This window comes from Serinus canaria, chromosome 5 (genome assembly GCF_022539315.1).
Source record: "Serinus canaria isolate serCan28SL12 chromosome 5, serCan2020, whole genome shotgun sequence".
Lineage (NCBI taxonomy): Eukaryota > Metazoa > Chordata > Aves > Passeriformes > Fringillidae > Serinus > Serinus canaria.
Genome location: NC_066319.1, coordinates 28,489,376 through 28,510,807, shown reverse-complemented (window position 1 = coordinate 28,510,807; position 21,432 = coordinate 28,489,376). Strand labels below are relative to the sequence as shown.

At 45.4% G+C, this 21,432-nt stretch overlaps 1 protein-coding gene and 1 long non-coding RNA gene across 2 annotated transcripts; one reads left to right on the top strand and one right to left on the bottom strand.

Moving 5' to 3' along the window:
* Nucleotides 1-1,914: 1,914 nt before the first annotated feature.
* On the bottom strand, nucleotides 1,915-8,425 carry SLC10A1 (solute carrier family 10 member 1). Its single transcript, XM_050975689.1, has 4 exons — nucleotides 5,365-8,425; nucleotides 4,431-4,641; nucleotides 3,325-3,503; nucleotides 1,915-2,401 (listed from the first exon to the last, which is right to left on the bottom strand). The coding sequence occupies exons 1-4, from the start codon at nucleotides 5,766-5,768 to the stop codon at nucleotides 2,119-2,121; spliced, it is 1,077 nt and encodes a 358-aa protein (XP_050831646.1). The 5' UTR covers nucleotides 5,769-8,425; the 3' UTR covers nucleotides 1,915-2,118.
* On the top strand, nucleotides 8,422-19,547 carry LOC127059718 (uncharacterized). Its single transcript, XR_007777803.1, has 3 exons — nucleotides 8,422-9,100; nucleotides 10,328-16,293; nucleotides 17,584-19,547. It is a non-coding gene; the product is annotated as an uncharacterized LOC127059718 (long non-coding RNA).
* The last annotated feature ends 1,885 nt before the right edge of the window (nucleotides 19,548-21,432 follow it).

Genomic DNA, 21,432 nt, shown 5'->3' with positions numbered 1-21,432 from the left:
AGACTTCTTTCAGTCTAAATGTGAAGTATTATCTGCTCTATAAATAGTTGTTCTGAATTGTGTTTCTAGACCACACTACTTACTTGTGCAAGCAGCATGAACAGGTGCCTGCATTTTCCCTGGGGAGCTGGCTGTTGTAATGATGGGCTCCCTGTTAAACTCCCAGGCTTTGCAGTATGGAAGCTTATGTTGATTCCTGGTCTAAGAAATTACACTGTTTATTTAGTGTAGGTTCTTAGTACAAACCAGTTTATTCTTAATTAGGATGAACTACTTTGGGTTACAAGGCACAGTCTGGACAATGGAGATGTTGATGCCGATCTTTCCTGGTACTTTATATGTAGTGTGACCATACCTAGGTGGTGTCTAGAACAGGTGTGGTGTTGAGTTCACTGACTGCTACAAGGGAAGGCACCTTTAAGGTTCATCTGGTGTTGGAGGTAGAGCTTGCTGGGACCAAACTCGGCATACGAAGGCAGTTTGTGTAGCCATGATCATGGTTTGTGTGCCCTCTGCTCTGGGGAATCAGTGGTACCACACAGTACCTGCTGGAGGGTGGGAGAAACCAACAGCCCATGGGCTGCTTGGCTGTGCATTCGATCTCACTGTCTTCTGCATGGAGAAACTTACAGCTCATTCTGGGTCTGTTAAGAAATTACATTGATCTGCAGTGATATTGGCAGGATCTGCTTCCATTATGTGCCAGCAGGACAATTACAGGTAAGTGAAATTAAGAAAGGGAATTGATGTAGACAGTGATTTTCTTACAGGTAAAACTGGGACAGTCACTTGGCATGTTTTTCAGCTGTCCCAAAAGGGTTGTCACAATGACTTTGAAGTCACTGAAAATCTCCTCCTCTCTGGGCTGACAGAGCAAGGCTTAGTCTGGAGCAAGGTCTTTGGGGAATAACTGTGGGTGCAGATGGCTCTGTGGCTGCTGTGAAGTAAACATGTAAAGTTTGACAAAACAGCTGGAGACCTATGAGCTGGCTTCAGAAGGCGGAACTTGGAGGTTTGTGAGAGCAACTGATGCAGAATCCATATACTGTTTTCCTGGTTTTCCACTGTTTCTGCAATGTCTTGACGCCGATTTCATTTCTTGAGCGCTAAATTTGTCCACACCTGCACAGGTAATTTTTGCTGCATCTGAAGAAAGAGAAAAATGTGAGAATAGGCAATTCTGAAACCAAGTTAGAGATTGTGACAGCTACGACTGGAATTACTGGATCATTTAAAACAAGAGGAAGGAATTTGAAATTCCTGCTGAAAGACTGAAGCCATTTTGTTTCCAGTCATTTATGACCTGGAGGCTGGAATACCACCTTTTTGTTATAGCCTTGCCAGCACCTGCATGTCTGTTTCCAGTATCAACTGCTTTGCTCTGAACACACACCCAAGGATCCAAATGAGTGCTTCCCCCCCATAAGTTGTCCTCCAGCATAGCTATAAGATGTGGTGAAGTGATCCTGAATCAGCTCTGTAGCAGCTACTCTGCTGCATCTCTTGCAAGGCAGTGGAGAAAAGTTGTACTGGCAGCATCAGAAGGGTGGTGGGTGGAGGATCTCATTCAGCCATCTGTGCAGTCAGCTGAGCTTGGAATGGGGACCTGCTGGAGTTGGAGAAGAGTGTATTTCACATCCGTACCAATATTGTATATATTTTAAAATGAAATTTCAATTTCTTAATGTATTTTTTGTCAGTGTTCTAGAGAAGTGTACTTCTCTAGCAAAGACCCAAATGTTTCGTTCCTTTGGCTCCAGTATTTGGCAGTTCTGTCCTCTCAGGGAATCACTTAACGGCTCGAAGCAAAGCTGGGATTAGTTGCATTAAAAAATATGTAACGTTTTTGTGTAGTTTTAGCCACATGCAAACACCTCTGTTCTTTGCATGTGCTCAGTGCAAGTCAACTTTCACATGGTGTCTACTGTAGTTTAAGACACCAGACTGAAAACCTGAGCACTGATAGTTTTGATAGTATGTAGCTGTATGAAGCATCCTGGTCATGCAAGAAGTCCATGGAATTTTAAGGTCTTCAGTTACCTCTGAATTTTTGACTCTGATTTGAATTTAATGTGCTGGGTATGTAAACCCTGGTTAAAGAACAACTGGATTCTGCCTTTATAAAGCAGCGATGTAATTACATTGTAAGCATGTACGGCTTAGCGTGGAAAGTATAAGAACTAAAGGAGTAAAGCTGTACTTGCCATTGGCTTGCTTTATTCTGTCATAGATCCAAAAGGCCAGGATGAGCAGAAATCCTTCTCCAAGCTGGAACAGCAAGTAGAGTAGTGGGAAGAAGTACAGGGGGCCAATGATCTCTGGGGCAAAGGCGACCTTGAGGATAGCTGAGCCAAGCTGTACATTCTGGCAGCCAGTTTCCATACATACTGTCCACCTGCACCTGAAGGAGAAAAAGTTAGATTACAGATTTAAATTGCTTCCAAACAACTGAAACAGAGACCTGCCCACCTTGCTGTTGCACTTGACTGACTTGCCTGTGGCTAAAAGCTGCTCTGTCGGGAACAATACTGCAATCCCTAGAAGGTTTTGCCTCCTGCTCCATTGGCAATGGGCAGAGACAGATCTGAACTTTGTTCATAATGGTATTGGAGGCCTTGTGTCCTGCTCTGGACTCTGCAGCTTCCTGCAGGGAAGTAATCTGAGGTGGTGGGAGTCCAAAATATGAAGGTATAAAATAGGACTAGGAGGATTCCTACCTGGTTTATCTAGGATGAGGAAAAAAGGAGGAGCAGGTTTTATATGTCAGGTTTTCATTCTAAATTCCTGGGCTGCAGCTGAGAATGCACTGACTGATTTGAGGTAGTAACCAGCTGGGGAATAATCGTGTCACTTGGGGTTTGAGCTCTGTTGGTATTTCTTAGTTTTTTGGGTTTGGGGCTTTTTTCAGTGCTTATAATTTTTTTCCCCCAGCTTCATTACCAAGAGCAGAGGGTGGTAGTATGTTTAGCAGGTCAGTAGTGACCTTAAGCCAAAACCATCCATCTACTTGTTCAGTGAACCTTCCATGGTGATCTGGTGCCTGTGCCAAAAACACCTGCTTAACTATTCCTCCCCTCCAAGGTAAGCCAAGCAGAGGTTAAAGTAATTTCTCTTCCCACTCAAGTTGTGGGAGTCACTGGCTTGGGACCAGCTTGTACTGTGCCTGGTTGTATTTCTAGATCCTGTTTTGGGTGAATGGGGTCAGTGTTCTACAGAAGTATATTCCTAAAATTCGTGTTCTCACCATTGCTCCGCAAAGCAGAGGTGACAAACCTCTCTGTTCCTGATGAGAGAGAGAGGGGAGGGAGGTGTGGAAGAACATACCGATCATCAAGCTTGAAGGCTGCAGAGACAGCGTAGCCCAGCAGGAATCCAGTAAGGGGCATTAAGGCACAAGTTCCCAGGAGAGGTGGTGAGAAGACAACCATAATACAGCTTCCCATATTGGCCACAGACAGAACAATTATAGCAGCAGATGATAGTAGAAGCATAACCATCCCTGCCTAAAATAAAAGTGATTGAGGTGTGGACAAGAGAGAAATCCCCAGCAAAATTTGCCTCAGCTGTTAGAAGCAGCTGTACCCAGTTCTCTGTCCATCACATGAAGTACACAGAGGGCATTAGTGCCTTTCATGGACATTAATGTTATCAGTAATCAACAAGTGACCATCCTGGGCTAGTACCGAGAGAGACCTTAACAACCAAATACCTTTCTAGTCTATATGCAAATGACTGTTCTTGCTGCACGAGCTGCTTCTTTCTCAGGCATTGCTACTTGTCTCTGTCCAGGTCCCTTTGCAGCTCTAGTCCACCCCAAGCAGGTCCTGAGGAAACCACTTTACACACAGGTAGAGCCTAGCATTGCACCATTGAGTTAGACAATGGTGCATCTGGTTGTCTGGATTTCTGTTTTGCTGTTTAAATGCCTGATGTATAAAGGAAGCAGGGCGTAAGTGGGCACTTGGTGATACAGTGGTCTCTGCTGGATAGGTATCTCAATGAATTAAGCAGCAATTTTGTGATTTGATTTTTGCCTTGGGCTAGACCTCTGAGAACAGTGGATTGGTTTTAATCTGTTTTGGGGTGGCTGTTTGGTTGGTTTTTATTTGGGTTCTGCTTTGGTAGCAGCAGTAGTTGGGGGCAGTGCCTACGATGTTCATTAGTGCTGATGTAGCAAAAAACTTTTAAAGTTAAAACTGAAGCATAAGGAAAATGTAGGAAGTTGGCTACGTAGTGTTTGCCTGGAAAAGATGAATGACTTATTTTTGGGCAAGTTTTTAACCATTAAAGTGGTGAAGTGCATGTCCTGAGCTCTATCCTCAACCCCTTCATTGATTTGTGGCATGTCTTAGAGAAGTTAATAGGTCTGTGATTCTATTTCTGAAAACTTCCTCAAGGCCCTTGATCGAAAGGCACAGGATACTTCTTACCTTGCTGATAAGGCCAGTGTACTGTGGTTTCTTCTCATTCAAGATGATGCCGATGGCACAGGGGATTAGCATCAGCACCAGGGAGGTGATTATTCCTTTGTAAGGTACCTTGCCCTCCAAATCACCCTCATACAGTCCTCCCGAGTAAAGGTACAGAAGCAGTGGCATTAATCCAATTGCCAGGACCATGGAGCATGCAGTCATTACAACACTGAGATGAAGAAATGACCCCTCAGTAGAAGAACAACACTTTTAAAAAATGGAATATGCTAATCTGATTACTTGCCTGGACAGATAATTTTAATAGAAGACTTCACCCTGCTTTTTCCCAACTTGTCTCTGAGATCTTCCCAACATCACTGTCAGATTGTAGAAGGATGTGATATGAATGGAGAAGATGACTCAAGTTTCATTCATGCTGAGAAAGGGTACATACATACCCATGACGAGGGTACAGTTCACATTTCAGAAATTTACAACTGAGAGAAAAAGTAATACTTTGTATTTTTGTGCTGGGTCTTGTTTTATCACTAGGGTTTGTTGGAGAGTGGTGCTCTGCAAGTTCAACATTTTTCACTGATGCAGCCTCCTCAGGCAGCATGATCAGTGTACACAGAAGTGCATGTATAGACACAGCATATATATATATATTATATATGCCCTATGTACTGCTACGTGGAGATGAAAACATGTTCCTGCAACCATGCCATCAAGAGCAGCATGCCAATGATTCAGAGGAAGGTACAAAGTCCCATTGTAAATCAGGGACAAATTAACTTACTGAGCAGTATGGCTGCTTTAAAAATGTTTTGGATTTAGTATTTCAGTCTTTGTCCAGCTTCTTGGGGCTTCCTAATGTTGATTAAATTAGTTTCTGAACTAGCCATAGAACAAGATCGGCCTGGACAATGAACAGGTACATAGCTTTCCTTACCTGAGGTTCATGTCCCCTCTCAGTGCCAGACTAAAGGTGTTGGAGAGGTTTCCCGCTGGGCAGCAGCCACAGATGAGGACGGCCAGGGATTCTGAGGTGCTCAGCTGGAAGAGCTTGCCCAATATGAATGCTGTCAAGGGCATGATGCTGTACTGAGCCAATATGGCTATTGCTACACCTTTAGGTCTCCTGAGGTAAGTTGTGATCTTGGCTATCTCCATTGTACATCCCAGAGACACCATGATGAGCAGGAGGACCACGATAAGGATTACATTCAGGGCTGTGTCCATAGCCTGCTGTCCAAATGCAAAGGGTGGTGCCAGACTGGCCAGGGAGGTGCTGCTCTGCGTGCAACCAAGGCTCCAAAGTTCTGGTCTACCAAAAGCTCCCTTGGTCTTGTTCATCCTACTGAGGGGTTTGGAGATCCCTTCTTCTGTAAGTGGCTGGTAAGATGAGGGAAGGATTGAATCAAAAGTCCAAATAACATTAAATTAATGGAAGCAAAACATGAGCTCTCTTTCAGGACACCACTCTCAGCCTTCAGCACCTGTTGAAAACAGAAATCTGCATTTAGAGCAATCAGCTGTGAACCCCATTCATTTTGGAAATATCCTGTGCAGTTTGTGTATCTTCTGCTCTGGTCCTCCACTTCTTTCCAGCATCTACGCTCACAATGAGACAGTTGATGAGAGCAAGAGGGAGACAGCTCAAGGTGGGTAGAGAAGACAGGTAAAGATAGACACTTCATACAAAAGAAAATGAACCAGAGCTCCTCTCATTCACAAGATACTGCTGAGGCCAATACTTGAAAACATGATGCATCCAGGGTACTTTGTTTTTAATGAGATTATAAAATACTTATTCTTCTGGCCATAAATAAAGCTTTTGATAGCGAGGTCTGTCCAGGAAGACATTACTATATGGACGAGTAATTTCTCTAGTAAACTCTTAGGGGCCTTCATGTCTCTTTTTCTGATGTGTTAAGTCTGACACTGTTTAGAAATTTTTTGGTTGCAAATAATCAATTCTCCAAGCCTTACCAAGTTTGAAAATATTATTCCCTCCTTGGTGCTGAGGGAAAGTTCTGCATGGTAGGTACCTCAACTGACCTCTGCAGTGCAAGGCTAGGCTCCATGAGCACAGCAGTGCTGCATTCAGGACCTGGGGTGTTCTATATTGTGATCTAGCTGAGGCTGCAGACATCACACAAACTCTTCAAGCAAAGCCAAAGAGGTAGCTGTTCCCCACCCCAGACTGGTATCTGCCCTGTGCTTTCAGTGCAAGGCTGCACCGCACGACACACAGTGCTCCGGTGTGCAGGGAAGCAGGGCCTGGGCAGCTGGTGCTGGGGCAGGAAGAGGGACTGGAAAGGTGGTTGAGCCTCCAGCTTCTGCAATGGTGACTGCTGCTCATCCTGCCACTGCTCCCTGTTCCTGGCTGTAACAGGGGATGTGCTTCCCTAACACCTGCCATGTTGGGGAATGGCACATTGCCTGCCTTGCCCTCAAGTGCTGTACTTCCTGATCCCTCGGCAGGTTTTGCCTTCAGATTGACCTGAGCCATCCCCTAGGTCAAAGGAGGGACTCTAGAAACAGAGCTGAGCACATTAAACTAGAGCAAAATGGATGCTGTTACCTCAGTGCCAGTGGATGTAGCTGTAGGAAGCTTTGGCAGATCACCCGCTGCTCCGTCCTTTCCTGGCTGGGCTTGGTGAGTGGTAGTACTCTTCAGTCCTCCTGCTTCCAGAAAATCCCCCTTGGTAAAATCCCGTCCTCTGCTTGCAGGATATAAAGCCTGGGTCTAAAAGAGCCTCACAGAGAGGGAAGTTGCTGTTCTTTGGTAGTTGTATTAACAGGACCGGGGAAGGGATTTTAACGAGAGAGATTTGCTGCACTATGGCTGAGCTTTAATTCCTTTGCTGAAGGGTATTATGATGCTGCAGTAGCATGTCCATTGCTTCTATTCATCTGGGAGCTCAGCAGGCTCAGCCTCTGCAGCCCTATTGCTCTGGAAACATTGCTGGAGGCAGGCAGGAATGTCAGAGCTGTTTTCCGTGTTCCTCCCCCCTTGCTCTTGCTTTGGTTGGGAACTTTGTTTTTGAGGCTAGCAGCCAGGCCGGAAAAGCACCAACAACAGCTCAGGAGGCCAGCACAGGCATCCCCTTTGGGTGGGAAGGAGCGGCGCCTGTGGCTCTCAGGGGCTCGGCACATCCATGCCCATGGCTTCTCCTACACCACACTGCCCTTCTTGGGGACAAGGGCCCCCCCAGTAAGTCACAGGTGGTGCCTCGAGACCCCTGTGTCACTGTGGTGGCACAGTAGTGCCTTGGCTCGTTGCTGGGCTCTGACTGAGCAAGTGTGGTGAGGAGGCCTGCAGCACTGCGGGCATTTTGATTTTCTGCAGGCATCTGCAAGACACCAGGCACAAGCAAGAGCTCCCCAAGTAGCACATGGGCAAGATCCATAAGAATTAAGATAAAGTGCAGGAGCAAAGCCCACAGCAATTCTTTATCTCTATCCCTCTCTTCAGGATTTTTTCCCCTGTGAATCCCCAGCCTTCTTAAAGAAATGCTTGTTTTTCACCATGTTTGCCTTTCAGCTGTGTGCTGAATTTTGTAAGAAATGCAGAGAGTCAAGCCAAGCTATAAAGTGCTTATAAAGTGTTACTGCCTCAGCAGCACCTCCTCTTCCCCCTAAACTCTGTGTACCTCAGGTTTTTAAAATGACAGTGTTCTAACATTCTCACCCTTTTCAGGACTGTCGAAGAATGTTTAAATTACTCTAATAATTAAAAAAAAAAAAAAAAGAACCTGCTAGTCGTTCATTGTTCAAGCATTCCTACTGGTTCCTGGTAGTTGCTTAACCCCTGGGCAACGCATGCCTTTCCCGTGCTTCGGCCATTCCCTGGAAGGGTTCAGCTCCGGAAAGGTAAACTTCCAGGTGTCCTTACAGTGCTGTCCGCCTTTCAGTGCGAGTTGAGGGGCGCTGCAGCAGCCGGGCGGACGCAGGGCTGGCCCTGGCCGGGCTCCGCAGCCGCGGGAGGGCACTGAGGGCTGAGGGGCGCTGCAGCAGCCGGGCGGACGCAGGGCTGGCCCTGGCCTGGCTCCGCAGCCGCGGCGGGTCCTGCCCGGCCCGTGCCGCTGGAGGGCAGTGATCGCATGCCCGGAGAGGAGAGCACACAGCCCAAAACACACCGCCCAAAGACTGCTTAGATCGCCTTGACGGAGTAAGAAATCCCAAATTCACAAGTACGGTCTAATGCAGCAGGCATCAAGCGATGCTTAGCAGGCCGGAGGCATTGAAGGAAGTTTTTAAAAAAAGAATAAGAAAATGTATACGACTTTGCATACTTCCTGTTGGAGCTCAAATGGAGCTCAAAATGAGCTGTGTTGTGGACTTTTTTGTTGTTGTTGTTGTTGTTGTTGGAAGGAGTTAGTGCTTCATGCTTTTATAATGCAGCTTCATAAATTCATCTGATGTATGCAAAAATGTCCTATGAACCCCTTTCAGAGGTGGGGGGCTGAAGTCCAATTTCTTAGTTTGCAGCTGGCATCATCATCTCTCCTGTGTTTTTACAGAATTTAACATAACCTGAGCTCAGTCCAGTGGCTGCCCAAAGGCCCTGTTTCAGCAGATGTGCCTGGCAGGAGCAGTGGTGCTTTATTATGTCAGATTTCACACTGTTGGCCCACAATACAAGACATGTCTTTGACCTCTGGTGCCCACATTTTCCTCAGGTAAGATTTGTGAAAACCGTGAGAACTGTACTGTTACATGCTTAACCAATCAATTAGCTCATTTCTGTGTGATTTTGTGGCCCTTTGCCCACCACAGCCCTGCCCACATGCTGGAGTGGGAATGGAACAAGGAGAGCTGCTGCAGAGACAATCATGACTTGGCATGACTTGTTGCAGCTGTGGCTGAGGGCTTTGCCCCAGCTGGAGACCCAGGGTGGTCTCGGCAATGTCAGCCAGAGCATGTCCCAATTGGCCAGCAATGAAAAACAAGCTTGCTCTGATGTTCTTCTCTGTCAGATTATTCTAAATTTTAAGTTTGAGTTTGCTGGGCACGTAGGCATTGTTTATACCCTGAGGAGTATAGGAAGCTCTGTAGAAAGAAATGCTGCTCCCGAGAGTGTGAGGTGTTTCAGTCATTTAGATCAACATTTCTATCCTACCAGTACACTGAATCTCCCTCTGAATTTCTAGAGTGAGTCTTTCCACCAGCACTGTGAAATACCTAAGGGCCTTGAAGCTGGGAAGGGTCCTACCCCATCCTTCCAGTAGTGATACTACTGTAAGGGATTTTAAGTTACTCGAGACAGAGAGCTCTGGGGAAGGGTTATATTCATGGTAGGCAAGCCCTGGTTGCTATGGATTTCTGGCTGCTGTGATAGATTTTCTGTTTCCCTGAGGAACCTGTAGCAATGGCCATTGTGGTGATACACAGCAAAGACTGTTTTCCCTTGGTGGGAAGCAAGCTGCTGGTCTGGGGCAGAAAACCCCCTGCTGATGGGTTGAGGGGAGCACTGGGGGCACCCCATCTTCCCAGATACAAAGGTGTCTCTGTTTTTCCTACCTCTGCCTGCAGGAAGGGTGTCAATGAGGTGTTGAAGCACGTTCACCCCAAGGGCAGTTTTTTTTATGAAAAACTCTATAGAAGGAAGTGTGTCCATGTCTGAAACTCTTATTTTTCTCTGTAGGAAGAGATATTTTTATTGTCCATTGTAGTTATTTATTATGTAATTAGTGGGTCTAGTTAATCTTGAATGTTTAGTTTCTTTAGGGACCAGATATCGAGGACAGCTGCAGAAAAATTGAACAGCTTAAGTTTTCTTGCAACTTTGATAAAATGCTGTCAGCAGGACATTTCCCTGAACCTGTCTCCAGTCTTTATAGCCTTGACTATTGCTCTTGGCTTCAGAGGAGAAATGAACATTGGCTACTGTTCTTTGACCTTTGCAGGGTGATAACTCTACAGAAAATGCTGCATTCTCTCTGGGTCATGTGAGAAGCCTCTTTGGCATGAGCTTGTGAGAGCTGCTGTGGGCAGCAGAAGGTTGCCCAGTTGTTCGCCTGACTTCCAGCTGCGGATGCTGTACACCTGCAAAAGGTAATTGCACCTTCAGCTGAGGTGAGTGTTCTTATTTTGTATCAAAGCTTATATTTTAAATCATTTCATTTGGTAGATTGTGCTCAAGTTCTAATGTCATAGCTTTAAACTGCTCAATTAGTGACATGCACTAGTCCTTCTTCCTACAAAATGAATGTGAAGATTTAATACAGGAGATGGTTAGGAAAGTGGAAAGTAAGAAATAAGGTGTTCAGGAATAACCAAGGATTAATGAAAGAGTCCAAGACCTTTATGCATGCACAGAAAGGCTGGTGTGAAAGCCTGGCTCCCACAGGACACTCACTGGGGTGTCCTGAGTGTTCCAGCCCAAGGGAGCACCCCAAGTGGGCATGGAAGACAGCAGGGATTCACAAGGCAGCACCATAGCTAAGTGGTGCCTGAAACCACCTCCCAAGGGATGTTTGAAGTCTGGATGGTCCTGGACTGCTGGCCAAGCTTTTATGATCCACAGTCCATCAGCAGAGAAATCATAAATAAGTATCTGTGTGCTCAGCAGCACTTGGATATGGGGATCAGTTTTGTTTACACCGTGAGCTCTGTGAGTGCTCAGTGCTGTGGCTATGCCACTGCTTTTTAGTTTGGATTGGTGCACTCCATTTACTTTGTTCCCTTTTTCTTCAACTTGTTCTTGTGACTGGACCCTGATTCAGTCTGAAGAGGCAGGATGTGCAGAGTTTATGGTCTTTGCTTGCAGGGCAAGAGAGCTGGACTTATTTCCTTGCTTAGCATCCTGCTGTAAGATGCAGGTGAGCCAATTTCTGCCTCTCTTCCACCATCCTGCTAAAACCCTGTTACTGCTTGCCTGGATGAAGCTATTGGCTTTTTTGCATGGTGCAGATGTGCCAGAAAAATTGCAAGAGGACTGTTGAAAACCCTTTGCTTATTGGTGTACTTTACCCATCTGCCATCTTTGGCAGCTCCTTAGGCCCATGTGGGCTGAGGTCTGTCTAGAACAGCAGCCTCTGGGTGTCTGGATCCCAGTTTGGGTGCCAAACATATTCCTATTCCTCATGAATGTTTTGCTGAGTTTCTGGGCTGGTGGAAATCTTGTGTGTTAAGCACTGCTGTGTTATTGGTATTCCTGTGGTCAGCCCCTGTGCTTGGGGCCTCTCCAGGCACCCAGGCAATGGCAAGCCAAACCCAGCAGTGCAGTGCTTTTGTCTTGCTTTAATTAATTAGAGTAGGACACAACTATTAGCAGCGTGTTTTTGTTTCCATTTGTTCGTTCTGACAGCAACCAAAGGAAGCCATTATCTCTGTGAGAGGATGTTTCAGCAAGTGTTGTGGTAAATAAAGCTAACAGGATCAGTGCAAAGGAGAGATCACATTCTCTTAAGGACAGCAATCGATAATCAGGCTGTTACATGCCAAATCCTTTCCAGAGGCACGATAGCGAGTTCACACTCAGATCAGCCTTTAATCTTGAGGGATCACTGACCTCTCTACTGGCTGATATATTTCCCACAGTCTACCTGCTCTGTAACACAGGTTTCCCTGTAAGACATGCAGCAGTTCTTTCAGCGCTTTTGGGCACAAAGAAAATAAGTTGATGGCAGCTACCTGTCCATTTTGGCCAAGACATTTCTCTATGGATCAGGCTAAAGATGGAAGGCCAGATCTGGGCTTGAAGCTGGATAATGTTTTGCAGCTTTCCCTTCTCCATGAGCAGCAGCAACGTTGAGCACACCATAGCGTCCTAGAAACTGTGTGCTCCTCTGGCCCCTAAGGCAGGGAGAGCAGCCTCAGTTTAACTTTCCTGCAGCGCTTGGCTGCAAGCACCATTATTATTGGAAGCAAAATTACACTGAAGGCCTGTTCTTCATGCTGACAAATAAAATACTTAAGTGATGTGATGTTGGTTAAAACATCTTAACATTTTTTTGTGCAACCCTGGAGAAAAATGATGAGACTTATACTGCAGGGTGTTCATTCTTGAGATCTCCAGTGTTTCCTATACTCATTTTAGTGTAAGTCTTTTGATTTTTGTTGTTTGGTGCAAAGGTGTGGGCATTAGATGAGCTACTCAATTTTATTTTTAAAAAAACAGGTTTGTAGCCCTCAGGGATTTGCAGAAAAGTTTGAAAATCTGATCATAAACTTCCGGAAATCAGAGTGCAAGTAGGAAAAGCTCAAATGTTTATAATTTTCTGTGAAAAACAGAACAAAATGCCTTGCAGTTTTAAAGTTGTGATTCTCTGGAGCCTGATGCATAATTTTTGAGTATTTGGGGTTGGCAGTGCTGGAAAGGATGCTTTTCTCTCCCCAGATCATATTTTTCTGCTGGGAATTTTAATTACCAGCTTTAACTCTTTCTGCATCTTTTTCTTGGCAGGCCTTCCTGTAGCTGAGGAGCCTCCCCCATCTCTGGGGGCTTGGAAGGGCAGCCAGAGGTGGTGACAGTGGCCAGGATTCCCCCAGTGGCAGAGGCTGGACTGCCCTGCCTGGTTGTGTCTGGCCACATCCTTCAGACCTGTTGGGCAGCAAAACCTCTCCAAAGTCTTGCAGCCCACTGTCCTGCTGGGGAAGATCCAGGGAGCTCACCAGGGGCAGAAGCACCCCTTGTCCCCCTCTCAGTTGCAGCCAGGGTGTGAACAGCTTGGTTTGGAAGGTTATTTCCCACCTGCAAAGCTTGCTGTAGGGATGTGATCTTCCCTGAGGACTCAGGAAGAACAGGGACTCTTTCCTCCAGGGGCTTGTTTGCATGGCTGGTGACTCCTGTGAGCAGGGCCCCAGTGTGATCCTGCTCTCAGCAGGGCACAGAAAGGCACAGTGCATTCCCAGAAATCCTGCAGGGATACAGCAACACTGCTGGGCTCTTCCCTCTGCTTCTCCCTTCCCAAGCCACCTCCCCTGGGCACTACTCTTTCATATTTTTAGAAAACACAGTTGATGTTTTTCAGCGCTGGCTTTGCACGTCAGCAGCCATTGCACAACGAGCTCTCAGGGGCCATTTATTTCACAAGCCAGGGTCGTACCCTGTGACAGTGCTTTCCGTCACCTCCTCAAGAGCACTCTGGGCTCGAGTTGCTTCAAAATGGCAGCTATTGTTCAGTGTCCCATGCCCTGCTTGAAACCAGGCCTCCCCCAGACACATTTCAATAGTTCTTCTCTGTGATCTATTTATCCCCACGTGCTTTCAGGGAGAGTGGGGAAGGGCTTATTCCTCTTTTAGGGACCAATGCACCAACATGCTGCAAGCAGCCCCTTTCTCTGCCTCCCAGCTTTCTGAGCTAGTCCTAATTTAATCTAGCGTAAGCCCCTTGCAGAGTTGGAGGATCTGGAGGCTGGCTGTGCTCACTTTAACAAGGTCTATGCTGGATGGGCATGAACCAGCCCATCCTTTACAGAATGATGCCTGCAAAAAGGGAAGTTATTATTTGAATTTATTAAAAAAATAAAAATATCAGCCCTCTGGATAAAGGAGGGCAACAATGAGCAGCACTTTGTTTTACAGCTAGAGGGTGACTGTGAAGACTAGGGGAGAAATTTGTTAATTCCCTTTGGTAAGAGAATTGGCAAGACAAGTAAAAAACTTCAGAGGCTACAGGCTGGCTGGGCAAAGTCCGGATGCCCTCCCTCATTGGCTGGGCTTGGATACTCTGTATGTTAATATGGTGAACACTTATTTACATTATATATCCATCATTTCGCACAAAAATATCTTATTACACAGAGCTTGTTTCTCCACCCCTCTATTGTAAGCACCTGTGCATTGTGTGGGTCCTGTGGAACCAACCTTAGCTAACCCATGCCACCTCTAACTAATCTTTCAGGGCTCTGACTATTTTCACATTTTCCTAGTTGGGCTAAGTGCCATTCCAAATTGTCAGCCTGGTGCCACCTACACTGATTTATATTCCCTGAGAAATACAGCTGTAACTATCTCAATTACAAGAGACCGCGAAACTATAAATGTCTCCAAAGTTGTGAAGAATGCCCCAGTCGTGGACCACAACAATCCTGCCTCCCTAAATTTTTTTCCATAATATTTTCCTGAATTTGCCTGCATCTGATACTTCAGCTGAAATGATGTATTCCATTCCATATGTACTTCCAGCATGTGCACATCTGCATGGCACACTATCTGCTTCCCCATGATGCCCTCACTTCCAGACTGTACCAGGACTCTTTTCTCCCACTAAAGCTTCTCCCTAGGCAAAGACCTTTTTTGGTTTTCCTGTTCATCCCTATATTTGTTCATCCAGTTTGAAATAAGCTCCCCATAACCCGGGATGTTATTCGTGTTTGTTTTGGGCTGGTTCAGGGTTTTGCTAGCAAAGAAGGCACAATTCTTGCAGGTTCTTAGGACAATGTACTTTATTTCAGGCACAAGCAAACCAATTGTACATAGCATGTGCAACACTGCATTCACCCACAGAGGTATAAAGGGTAATGATAATGTTGCCCAGAAGGCTAACACATCAAAGGCCAAGGAGCAGTTAAAATGTATTATGAGCTGTTGGCAGTGATTGTGGGGGGTATTTGTGTGTTGCTGATTTGGACGGCCGGAGTAAATGAAAACCCTCTGGATTAATTGGTACACCAAAGAGATTTGGAGGAAAATGGAGGCTGATGGAAAATGACAAACACGGGAAAATACAGATAGCTGGGGGTGCTGACCTGCTGTGGAAGATTGTTGATTAACTTGCAGCTCCCTACTGTGCTCTGGAAAGCCAGGCAGAACTGGGGGTGTGCTCCGCCAGCATCTCACCCAGCACTTTGGTGGGAGCAGACTGAGCCCCACAGGCAGCATCTGCAGTGCTGCTATTCCAGCACAGCCAAGTGGGTAGTTAGAGGTGAGACTTACCAGGTGTCTTGTGACACCTGGACACCACCAGACAAGAGTTTAGTTACTTTTAATGATGTGGGGTGGGGGAGGGAGAGGAGGCTGTGTGGTGCCTGGTGTCATAGAGTAACTGAAGCCGGGAACTTCAAAATTTGCCACAGAATCTGCTGGCTGAATCAGATGACAACCAGAATTGAATTACATGGTCCCATCTGTAGCTCGGATACCCATATTCCAACTACTATTTTGTGGTTTATTATTGACACTTCAATTTTACATAAATGGCATCTAACCTAAGTGTTACAGTGGCAGCCATGCAAACTCCAGTCATACCCACTCAGTCACGAGCTAATTGAGCAGCTGGAGCAGGAGCACTCAACACAGCACCAGGTAAGTCATGCCCTTAACACACCACCTGCCTAGTGGTTGGGGCAGGCATCCTCATGCTGAAGATAGTGGTCAACTGGGAGTCTTTCATGCATCCACATTGAGGCTGCAAAAGACGGTTCCTGTCTTCTTTCTGATCAGCAGCTGTGTTCACCAATGGGTTTCTAAAATAAATGTGCCTAAGCCAACCTGCCACAACTTGTGCTGGTGTCAGTGATCTCTCATCTGGACATCACATGGCTCATCCTGCCAAGTATTTCTTCTCTCTTATCGTGGTCTGACCTACTCATCGCACACTCTGGTAGAGACGCTCTTTTACTGCTAGTCTTGATGGGACACCTCCAGTTTGGGTGGTTTTCTGTTCTGTTCTACCAGTTCTGTAGCTCAGGAGTTTGTTTCATCCCTGTACTCAACTCCCCACTTTGCATATTTCTCTCTTGCAGACTTGAGGAATCCTTGTCACGGGAAGAAAAGCACAGAAGGTGATGTGCCTCTGGTCACCTGGTGATTTACAAGGTCTCTTCTCTCATTATCATTTCAGGGCATGGAGGAGGGGAAGAAAGAGGCTGCTCTAACTGACAGGTTCTCCTTCTGGCAGCTATGTGGGTGTGATGGGGATTGAAGGTAAAACAACACAATTCTAGAGGGGTCTTTCTCTTTCCTTTTCCTAAATATAGTTATAAGAAAACTAGACAAGTAAAGTTAAGAAAACTAGACAAGTAAAGTTAACAGAAAGACAGAGAAGGAAAGTGTGTTGCTGTATGCACAGGTAGGATTACTCCTCTCCCTCTCCCCAGAACCTTGACCCAAGCCTGGCAGGCTCCTGTCTTGTCTCCCAGATCATTGTCACAGATTATTTAAAACATGGCCCAGCTCTGCAGCCTCTGTCACTACGCATCCCACTGTCCTTCTGCTGGCAATCTCCTCTTCTGTGGGTGTCACAGGAAAAAATCATGCCTTCTACTTGTGCCGGGGGGCATTGTAGCAGGATGGGAGAACACATTTTTAAATGTAGTAAGGCCATGAGAATGAGCATCACTAACTTTTTTTCTGACATGATTCTGAAAAATTCCTTGTTTTTCCCATAAATTCAAGACATTTATAAAGAATCTGTTTTCAGTCTTGAAGCTGAAGGCAAACATCAATTTTAAAATCTATTTTTAAAGCAAATATCATTGTAATTTATAATGTTAAATTTTTTAAGTGTTCTCATCCTTGGAAAAAAGAGAGCACTTCATTTTTTGGTGACTAATGATGAAGTGTTTTCTAAAGGTGACTGAGCATAGCACAAAAAGTCCTAAATATATTTATTAGCTTATCAAACATAATTAATTGAATTTGGTTGCTAATGGCTGTGACTTTGCAAGTGAAAAGCACTTTTGGTTAGCTAGTTTCTTATCAAAGAACAAAGTCCAACATATAAACATAAAAAAACCATATAAACATAAAAAAACATATAAACATAAAACATATGCAGCTTTCTGAATAATCATGTTATTTGTCAGACAAGCAGAAGTATCATCACTGAAATTCTCCCAAATGCCAAATTGGGTAATATACATAATTAGACCCCATTTGATTAGATATGTGCCCATGGTAACAGCCACACTTAAGATCCATATATTAGTCTTGAAATAATCTTCAAGGGGGATGATGGCAACATCTGAAGCTTCACCAAGGCGACTTTTGGAACATAACCTACACACCAATTTTCTCTGTCCCTGTGGTTATTCTTTATCTTATTATCTTCTATTTTTAAAACAATGCATACCTTGGTTCTCAGAGGGGCTATACTGCTTCCTCATAGTGTCAGTACACTTGTGTCCCTACAAGGGAGATCTCTTATTCATCTTCATCACATAAACCCTAAAATCTCTTATTCACCCTTCATCACATAACCCTTCCTATATTTAGGGATGAAACCCAGCAACTGGCAAGGCTGCTGCAAGCTGTTTCTGAGGTGGCGACAATCATCACCTGGAAGGCAGCCCATCTCAGATCCACACTCCTCTTGCAGCCCAGGACAGCCCTGTGATGGAGAAAGTCTTCTACATGTTCTTTTAGGCTTTTGCAAGAGTCTCATGAAGAAACTGCAACATCTCAGCAAGAAACTGATTTTGCATCAGATATGAGATACAGATGCAGATACTCAGAGAGCCTGTAAGCCCTGGGCTCCTGCCAACCCACAAGGAATGAGTCTGGAGGGTACTGTTTGGGCAACCATGGAACGCAAGAGAGTGTTCAGCTGTAGATGCAATATGACTTGTCCCTGCAGTTTATTTTAACATGCTTAGAGGGTAAATGAGTTTGGAAGTGTTGGAGAGAATCAGAGAATTAGCAGAATGAAATATTATGCATTACTTATAAAAAAAGAGAAATATATCTACTGGTGCAACACTGTATGTCTAGGGATGATGATAGGTGCTGCTTTTGCAGAAGTGCCGGCTGGGAAATATTTAAAGAAGTTTTTTTCCCTCAGTAAGGAAGAGACCAAGATAAAGAAAATTCCCCCAGGTGAAGGTACTAGGGAAGGACTGGTCTATAGCAGGGAAACTGAGGCAATGGGTGCTGAGTGTCTGGCAGGAGAGGAGCTTAGAGTCTCAGTCCTGGCCAGTTTGGTCTAGAGGGCTAGGGTGTATGTGGCTTATCTGGTCACGTCAGCTATCCCACCAGTGGGAGAGAGCCACAGTGGACCCCTCACAGTGTCCTCAGCTTATAGGAACAATACAGGACCTGGCACCAGGGGACTCTGAAAATATGTCATGGAGGAAGTCAACACTGAAAGACTGTGAAAAATAAATGTACAGAGATGTTTTTGAATGTCTTTTAGCTTTCTGGAAGAAGAAGGCTGTCCTTAGCAAATGGGAAACAGAACAGCTAAAAAGCTTTGGTGGGCAGAGAGGGAACACAGGGGAAGATTTTATTCCCTGGTTTAGCTGTTACTTGGCACAGAGAACTCCTGGGATCACTTTCTCTGAGAGGCCAGTGACACAGCCAGCCATATTTGTAGCCCTCAGCTGGACAGCAAGAACACTGTAGGTGAGTCCATACAAAGTCATCCAGCTGTTACTGGATGCAGCATAAGAATTACACTTACTGAGGTGAAAGTAGATACATCGATCCACCTTGGGCATGCAGTGCATGATTAGGAGCATGTCATCTTTCTCCATATTAGCATGTTCTTAATTATGCTCAGGGGAGAGGATCCTCAGCAATATAAATTAGCATCACAAGCCAAATTATACTGCAGCTGTGACATTCCTACACTCTTCCCTCTATTTTTAAAGGACATGTTGTTTTTAACACTTGTTCCCAAAACAGGAGATTATTCAAACCAGTTTCCTGTTATTGACATCAGCACCAAACCCTGGGCCCACCCTGGAGGAGAGCAGGAGGACTCTAAACTGGGTTGTGTGTGACCCCTGTGGTGATGGTAGAGATGGCTGTGCCAGCCCTAAACACCCTGGTTTTTAGGTACCGTGTGGACAGCCACCACCTGTGTTTGACAGTGCACTTGTACTGGAAATTCCCAGGCATGTGGGACCTCCTACAGACTGAAAGGCATTCTCTGGTCATGGGGCTGGAGGCCTGGTAGTTCTTTGGTGTTGCAACCAGCCCTGAGAGGGTCCTGGGGGTGCCACTGAAAGGCACGGTGGATGTGCTACGTGTGGGAGTTACAGTGCTCACACACACATGCATGTATAAGCAGTATTGGTCCCTCCTGTGATAAATGGCTCTAACTACAGCTTTGTAAAATTTTGAATTTCTGTTTTTCAGAACAGAACAAACTGGGGCAAAGATTAGGAGAAATTGTTTCCTGGAATTATAACAGTCATGTTCAGAAATGTTTCCCTGTTCTGTTTTGACATTTTTTTGGATCAAAGTGAAGCATTTTGACATTTCTGAGGTAGGAATGTTTTGTTTCAATTTGTTGAACTGACATGAAATGTTTAGTTTCAAGTCTGCTTAACATTAAAATAGGCAGTGCCTTTCCTTGAGTTTGGGTCCCATTCTCTCCTCTGGGCTCTGCTCCTTGGGAGCTCTGCCCAGCTCCCATAAAGCTTGGGCAAGGTCCACGTTCTTCTCAGTGAGTGCTCAGCCACAAGCCCCAAGCACAGGATAAAAAAAAAGAGGCCTTTTCGGGAAAGTTCCTTTCCATGCTGAACTCAGCTGAATTGAAAAAGTTTGTGGCTGTTGAAGCAAAGTGCTCGGTTCCAGTTCACAGCAACAAAGCATCATTTCTTGTCAGCAGCATCCCTCTCTTCCCATAGGCACTTTTTGTGTTGCAGAAACTGTTTTCTGATTAAAAAAGATCTCCCAGTGGGTTCCCACTGGGTGTTGATGTGATCTACACCAATAAGCTCCAGAAGGTCTGCAGGCTGGATGTAGTGGAGGGGCTGCCCTTTGGTGTTGGTTCAGCAGATTTCCCAACAATCTAAAGACTGAATTTGCCTGCTTGGGGACTGGCTGGGGCTGGAGCAGCCTCTGGTTCAGCTGTCACCAAGGGAGGTGAGAAGGCTGCAAAGGGACAGGAGTGTCTCCTGTGAATTCAGCAGACTCTGTTCTCTTCTACAGGTGTCTGTAAGGTCTTCCTGGGATTTCTGATGAAATTTATGTAAAAGTCAGTTCAGAAGTTACTTTGGTTCATTCTCAACAGCTCTTTATAGGATGAAGTAGGTCCTACTACATATTGTGAGGGATAATTGAACTCCTTGCCCTCCCCCTTTCCTGGGCAACAGCTTCAAAAGATCTCTGATTTTGCTCACCAATCAAGCAATCTCATTTGCAAAACAACTGCAAGGGCCCTGCAAAAGCAGAAGGACAGCTCCTTTGTTAAAGAGTGCTTTTTGGTAACACAAAGGAATCATAAAGGTGATGGGGCTGCAGACTGGACAGCCACATTTCCTGAACTGTTCAGGCTGGCTTCCCTCCCCCTCCCAGCTGAAATTTCAGACCCCGAGTCTAAGGATTATGCAAGGCTTGAGCCCAGTGGGAGCAAGATGCACTGCAACTATTCTTAGCTCCAAAAATTATTCCTGGCTCTGCTTTGAAATCTGATCCAGGGTTAATTTCTCCCCCCTTCCCCCGGTCTGTTTCCTCTCCTCTTTCATGTACCTATTTGCATAGACTGTCATCGTTAGAATTTCCATTAAAATTGAAAGCCTCCTTCCTGCATGTCACCTCTGGCAGCCCCCTTCCGCTTGCCCTGCGTGACTTTTGGAGGGCTGGAGAGCAAAGGTCCCGTGCTAGCATCGCCTCTGAGCCCTGCGTTCCCCCTGCCCTCAGTCCTGCTCCTCTGTTGCTATAGGAACATCCATCAACTTGGGAGTGCCAGAGAAAAAGAACAGAGAGTTATCTTAATTATTTAATGATTGATTAATATATGTTTATAGAGCACTTCAAAACAGTGCATAATTTTGAGAATTGTTTATTAACTGGGAAAGTGGTATAATTTGCTGAGCATCCTCCACTCTCATTGTTTCAATGGGAGGAAAGGGTAGTAGGCAGCTTGCAGGTTTTGTAACAGTTATATTACTAAGAGTACTAGTAGTTCTGCTTCAGGAAAATAATTAAATCTAGAGCCTTCACCTCAAGTTTTCATAGGCAGGGTTGCTCTCAACACCTACCACTAAGGTTTCTCAAACACCTCCATTATAAAGAAGTATGTTCAGCTGTTCTTTGGCAAGTTTCACCCACCTGGAAAGAAGAATTGAGATTACTTCTCCTAAAGGCTGAATAAAAAGAGGAGGCAGAGAGTGCTTG

Coding starts and splice junctions, on each gene's coding strand:
- SLC10A1 (XM_050975689.1), bottom strand. CDS start 5,768: ATGAACAAGACCAAGGGAGCTTTTGGTAGACCAGAACTTTGGAGCCTT. Junction 4,642..5,364: donor AGAGGGGACATGAACCTCAG/GTAAGGAAAGCT, acceptor TCTTCATCTCAG/TGTTGTAATGACTGCATGCT. Junction 3,504..4,430: donor ACACTGGCCTTATCAGCAAG/GTAAGAAGTATC, acceptor CTTTTATTTTAG/GCAGGGATGGTTATGCTTCT.